Source organism: Trichechus manatus, unplaced genomic scaffold (genome assembly GCF_000243295.1).
Source record: "Trichechus manatus latirostris isolate Lorelei unplaced genomic scaffold, TriManLat1.0 scaffold00182, whole genome shotgun sequence".
NCBI lineage: Eukaryota > Metazoa > Chordata > Mammalia > Sirenia > Trichechidae > Trichechus > Trichechus manatus.
This window is the reverse complement of record NW_004444118.1, coordinates 2,344,268-2,350,542: the sequence shown is the minus strand read 5'-3', so window position 1 is coordinate 2,350,542 and position 6,275 is coordinate 2,344,268. Positions and strand designations below refer to the sequence as shown.

At 49.4% G+C, this 6,275-nt stretch overlaps 1 protein-coding gene across 1 annotated transcript; it reads left to right on the top strand.

Moving 5' to 3' along the window:
* Window positions 1-1,491: 1,491 nt before the first annotated feature.
* RBP5 (retinol binding protein 5) lies at window positions 1,492-5,684 on the top strand. Its single transcript, XM_004387243.1, has 4 exons — window positions 1,492-1,692; window positions 2,318-2,496; window positions 5,060-5,161; window positions 5,631-5,684. The coding sequence occupies exons 1-4, from the start codon at window positions 1,620-1,622 to the stop codon at window positions 5,682-5,684; spliced, it is 408 nt and encodes a 135-aa protein (XP_004387300.1). The 5' UTR covers window positions 1,492-1,619.
* The last annotated feature ends 591 nt before the right edge of the window (window positions 5,685-6,275 follow it).

Sequence of the window (6,275 nt, the reverse complement as noted above, 5' to 3'; positions counted from 1 at the left end):
AGACTGCAATTTGGGAGAGCAGGGGAATTGTGGGGGCCGGGGAGGAAGCTGGAAAGTCATAGAGGGGGTGGGAAATACGAGGGACAATGGGAGAATGGAGAAGCTGAAAGCAAGGGGGTGGGGAAGGGACGACGTCAGCAGAGACCTGAGGAGGTGGGGACCGGCAGTATCCACGTCACGCACACACACCCCAACCCTGCATTAACCCCTTTTCACAACCCATTCCATCAGTAAGTCCTTGCTGTGTGCCTCCTGGGTATCCCGAAGTGGCACCCTCAGCCTCTACCAGAGAAACCCTGGCATTTAATTTAAGTCCCCAGCCCCAGGACTTGAGGAACCCAGGGATGGTCAGCTGGGGGAAGGGCTCTGGGACTGGAGGAAGCATGAGATATTTGTGCTCCCCTCGCACACACCTGTTGAGACAGTTCATCCGCAGCTGGAATGTCAGGCCCTATGAAAATGGACCTATCCTGCAGTTGTTCCCACTGCTGACTCTTCCCTGCCTCTCTCCCAGGTTTTCACACCCAAACCACGATGAGCCAGCCCAGCTGATCCTGAAGCTCAGGAAGTTGGTAGGTTTGAGACAGAGTGGGCAGTTGGGGAGTGTGACACACTATAATTTAGGCAGAGGCCCCCAGGGGAATGTATCTGGTACACATGGCTGTCTCAGCACTGGGGACTCCGGGTGATGACATCTCAGCACTGGGGACTCCGGGTGATGACATCAGTGACTCCAAAGGGAAAGGGGAAACCCCTGGATTCCAAGCCAAAGAGTATAAAATTCTCCAGAACAGCCAACCAAACTCCTCCCTACTTTCCGCTCTGGACTTTGAACTCTTAACTCAACATCCCCTCTGTGTTTGGGGAGAGCAGTTCTCTTGGCACCAGTCCCCTTCTCCCACTGCGCCCTCCCCATACCTTCCCCCTTCCTAGTGACTCTACAGAGCAAAGAGTTTGGGCTCCAACACAGCAAAGGTATCTGAGGAAGCTGTGGGGGCTGTAGGGTTTTCTTCACTGTGGCTCCTGGCCAACTGGCTGTCCCCCTTATTTTCCTACCTCCTTCTTCTCACACCTTCTAACACAGGGATCTCAGGTATTGTTAGAACTTACCCCTAGGTGGGCCTGTGAGAACCTTCTACTCCCTATCGCCAGCCCAGTTGCAGCTCTTCCCCAGGAGACTGCCCCTGTGGGCTCTGGGACTGTTCCCAGCTCTGTCAGGAGGAGGAATGGGGTGGAGGCCAATACTGACCTGCAGAATGGTTCAAGTCTTGGATGACTGACAGCCCAGGACCCTGGACTCCTCCAGGTTCCTTCCTCAGGAAAAGTGGAGGTCAGGCACAACCTTGCCAATGCCCTGCCCTTCCCTCAGGCTGCCGGCAGACACCAACCCCAAACTGAAACATGGGGGGAGGGAGGAAGTCTGGTAGGGACTGTTATTGCAACAGGGCCCTAGTCCTATAAAAGCCCTGGAAAACATAGACTTTACACATGCCTGTTTCTCTGTGTGGAGGGCTGCCTGGAGTCTCTCAGACTCACCTGCCAGACAACATCCCCTCTCTCCTCACCTTGTCTCCTATATCCTCCTAAAATTTTAATCTCCATCTTGGCCCACGCAGACAATGCCTCCCAACCTCACCGGCTACTACCACTTTGTCTCACAAAAGAACATGGAAGACTACCTGCAAGCCCTAAGTAATGGCCTCACCTCTCCCAGGCCCCTTCCACTCCCCTTCTTTCCTCTCCCTTCCTGCCTCTCTGTCTGTCCCATTGAGAAGGGAGAGTGCTGGGGTTGGATATTGTGGAAAGGTTCAGGCCACTGACACGTGACTTGGGATCCATTCTAACCAGTGGCAATGCTTAACCAAAACCAGTTGCCAAGAAGTGGATTCAGACTCATGGCGATCCCATGTGTGTCAGAGTAGAAGTGCTCCACAGGGTTTTCATGGCTGTGACCTTTCAGAAGCAGATCACGAGGCCTTTCTTCTGAGGTGCCTCTGGGTGGGTTTAAACTACCAACCTTCTGGTTAGTAGCCCAGTGCAGGGCAATGCTAAAACAAACAAACAAACAAACAAAAAAAAAACCCATTGTCCTCGAGTCAATTCCAACTCATAGCAACCCTATAGGACAGAGTAGAACTGCCCCGTGGGGTTTCCAAGGAGGGGCTGGTGGATCCGAACTGCCGATGTTTTGGATAGCAGCTGAGCTATCCACAGTTCCAGACCCAGCTAAGTGAAAGCTCACAGCCCTGAGCTGCTGCTTTGGTGGGGAAGCTAGCATGGGTTGGCAGGACCCTTGCTAAGAGACCGCCCCCTGCAGACATCAACATGGCTCTGCGGAAGATAGCGCTGCTGCTGAAGCCAGACAAGGAGATTGACCATCAGGGCAACCACATGACGGTGAAGACCCTCAGCACCTTCCGCAACTACATTCTGGAATTCGATGTGGGAGTTGAGTTTGAAGATGACCTCAGGATCATGGATGGACGGAAATGCCAGGTACTTTTCCTTGGACTCAGGGGAGGGGTAGAGGAGCTGTTGCCTCTTAACAATTTGGGGCAAAATAAAGTGACCTCTCCTAGCCAGAGCCGGGGAAAATGATTGCCATAGCAGGCTGTAGAGTCCCCAGGCTACTAGTCTTGAGACTAACAGGCTTCTGGTGGTCCCCCTACTCTCTTTTAACTTGTTCCCTGCCCCTCTCATCCACCAGCCAGAAGGGCTAAAACAGCAGGTTATCCCCAGGCAATGCGCAAACATTTACTCACCCTCTAGCCTGCAACAGACACTGCTGGTCACCACACAGTCTCTTTTCCCTTCCCCTCTATAACCCCACTCTCCTACATTTCTTTCTAGCTCTTTGGTGTTCCTTCTTGGCTTCCTTTGCAAACACTAGTTCCCCTATTAATCCCTTAAGTGGGGCTTTTCCCCAGTGTTTTGTCCTTGACTTTCTCCTTCTGCTATGTACAGCGTCTGTGGGCTAAATCATCTACACCCACACCTTTAACTACAACCCAAAACTCTTTGCCATTGAGTCGATTCTGACTCATAGCAACCCTACAGGGCAGAGTAGAACTGCCCCATAGGGTTTCCAAGGCCATGGAAGCAGATTGCCACAGATTTCTCCCATGAAGCAGCTGGTGGGTTCAAACCACTGACCTTTCGGTTAGTAGCTGAGCGCTTTAACCACTGTGCCACCAGGGCTCCTCACCTTCAGCTACTGCCTATAAACTGCCCTTGACATACATCCTCCAGCCAGAGCTATCCCCTGAGCTCCAGGGTGATGCTCTCAACTGCCTGCAAGCCATCTCCATTTGCATGCCCCGAGGTCAAACTCAAATTCATTATCTTTCTAAACAAACCACCTCCTCCTTTTATACTTACTGTCTCCCTTAATGTCAATAACCAGCCATCAAACCAGAGACCCCGGAGTCAGATCAATATTATTTGTTCCCTTACCTATGTGCCTCCAACACACACACACACACACACACCATATCTAATTAGTCAAGAAGTCTTTATAATTTTTCTGCACTGTCCAGCATAATAGCTACTAGCAACATGTGGCTATTGAACATTTGAAATGTAACTAGTTCAGATTGAGATGTGCTGTAAATGTAAAATACACATTGGATTTCTGGAGAAATACACACACACACACAAAGAACGTAAAAATATCCCATTAGAAATGTTTATATTGATTACATGGTGAAATAATATTTTAGGTTAAATACAATATATTGTTAAAATTTATTTCACCTATTTCTTTATATTTTTCTAATATAGCTACTAGAAAATGTAATATTATATATGTGGCTGGCAGTTGTGACTCGGGTTATATTTCTATTGAAGAATACTGCTCATCTGTTCCTAACTATTCTCACTATCACTACCTTAATTCAGGCCCTCATTTCTCACCTGGCACTCAAGTTGGCCCCAGTCTTGACCCTCCTCTAATCCACTCTGCATGCTGTAGCCACAAGGATCTATCTAAAATGTAAATGTGACCATATCAATCCCTGACTCAGACCCTTCCAGTGACCATCTATTACGTTCCAGATAACATGCATATGCTTAAATCCACCAGTTCCTCATTTATCTTTCACACACACACTCTAGGTTAGAGCCCTTCAAGACTATTTGTCTTTCTCTCTTACCTTGCCTCTTACCCTTCTTTCCTTGCCAGAGACTTCCCATTATCTCCAAGCTAACACCTAACTTCCTTGAAGACTCAGCTCTTCCCTCCCAATTCCCATCCCAACCACTTGCCTGGTATAAGAGATAAGTATTTACTGATCCTCTGTCTTTTCAAGATTGTGAGCTCCTTATTGAGCAGGACGTATCCTATGGAAAATAGCCTGGGTGGCACAAGTGGTCTGTGATCACCTGCTAAGCTAAAGGTTGACAGTTCGAACCCACCCAGTGGCAACATGGAAGAAAGGCTTAACTATTTCTGTAAAGATTACAGCCAAGAAAACCCTATGGAGCTGTTCTACTCTGTAACACATGGGGTCTCCAGGAGTCAGAATTGACTCAAAGGCAGTAGGTTTGGTTATTTTGTTTTTATCCTATGGAAGGCATCAATAATTGTTAGTTGGAATGCCCAGGCCCACCCAGCTCTGATTCAGGGGGTTGGTCCTTCTTTGTAAGGGGCACTTCAGCTGTGGTTGAAAAATGAGAAAGAGGAGAAAAGAGATTCTCTGGTGGGGCTCCCAAAGAATTTCTCTTTTTTTCCCAAAGGCAGGTAAGATAAAAGTCTTTAGAGGATAGACTTTCCATTTTCACCCTCCCAATTTCACCCAAACTACGCTGCCCCACCCCCACTCTCCCCAGGTCATTTGAGTCAGAGCTACTCAAATGTCAGCATAAAGGAACTATGGCCCTTTGTGGCCTGTAGGAGTGAGAGAAGCCCACTCAGAGCAGCCCACTCACTCAGAATGAAGAAGCTCAGGGCTGGAGCAAGACTGTATCTGCTGTGTAGTGAAAGGGGGCAGCTGGAGTAAGTTGGGATGTATTTTGGGGGACCTGCCTCTCAATCTTTCTTTATTCCTGCCTTCCCCTATAGACAATAGTAACCTGGGAGGAGGAGCAGCTGGTGTGTGTGCAGAAAGGGGAGGTCCCCAACCGGGGCTGGAAACACTGGCTGGAAGGAGACAAGTTGTATCTGGTGAGCTGGGTGAGGGCTGTGGGGGAGAGGAGGCTGGCATAAATGGGGGTGTCTAGGAGAGGGGCCTTCAGCTAGGATGCAGCCCCTTGCCCAAACCAAATAAGTTTACTCCCCGTCCTCACTCCTTCCCCAAGGAAGACCAACAAAGAAGGAAAATAAAAGGACTGAAAAGGGTGGGGAGAGGAAGAAATAGAGTGGCCAAGGTGGGCCCTGGCTACAAGTCTGATGACTGTCAGTAAATCATGACTGGGGAGATCGAAGTTTAGCCATTTCCCATCCCCTGACTAGCTACCTTCCTTCCTCTGGGGTGAAAAGTTGAGGGTTGAAACAATGATACAATTCCCCATATATCAAATGCTCTTGCCAGTGTATCCTGAAGGACTAAGTGGAGTTCAGGGACCTTGAGAAAGGAGCTCTGGCTGGTAAATATCCTCGGTTCTTTGTCCTCATCTCTCTACTCTCTCCCCAGGAACTGACCGCCAGGGAGGCGGTGTGTGAGCAGGTCTTCAGGAAGGTCAGATAGCCGAGAGGAGCTGAGGGCCTGCTCCAGAGGGTGCTGGCCGGTCCACTGACCCCTTGCGCTTGTGCCCCTTCAAACCCAGATAGTCCCAGCTCAGCAGTTTCTTCCTCAGGCCGCTTTCCGTTCCCCCTGCTTCCTTCCTCCCCATGTTAATCTGTAACTTGCAGCCCCCAAGCCAAAGTCCTTTCTTTCTCACATTCCCCTGCCTTATAGTAGCCACCTTACAGCCAGTTCAAGGCCTGACCTCTTGGATGAAAGAAGCAGGCAAAGGGGAAAGGGCCCCTGAGAATGACCACCACCACTCTCCTGTGTGACTCATTTAGCCCCTTACTTTCCTTCTAAGAAAACTCAGCTTTGGGCATTTGAGGATTAGTGAAAATTCAATCTTGGTGGACCTTTTGGAAAACTGTGACTGGGGTTCAAGAATTTACACAGAAGTTATTGGTAGCTCCATTCCTCCATTTCCTTGTCTTTTTTCTCAAGAAAGCCTTGTATGCTCAACAGAACCAGGCCCAAGACATGACCCTACTCAGAGTCTTCTCCAAGGAATGCCCAGACCCACTGAGACTGTGGGCAGCTGAAGCTGCTGTTTCC

What these genes read in the sequence shown, in the direction of transcription:
- RBP5 (XM_004387243.1), top strand. Translation starts at nt 1,620, where the DNA reads ATGCCTCCCAACCTCACCGGCTACTACCACTTTGTCTCACAAAAGAAC. An exon ending in TGGATGGACGGAAATGCCAG is followed by an intron (nt 2,497 to 5,059) that starts GTACTTTTCCTT and finishes CTTCCCCTATAG; the next exon opens with ACAATAGTAACCTGGGAGGA. An exon ending in AAGGAGACAAGTTGTATCTG is followed by an intron (nt 5,162 to 5,630) that starts GTGAGCTGGGTG and finishes CTCTCTCCCCAG; the next exon opens with GAACTGACCGCCAGGGAGGC.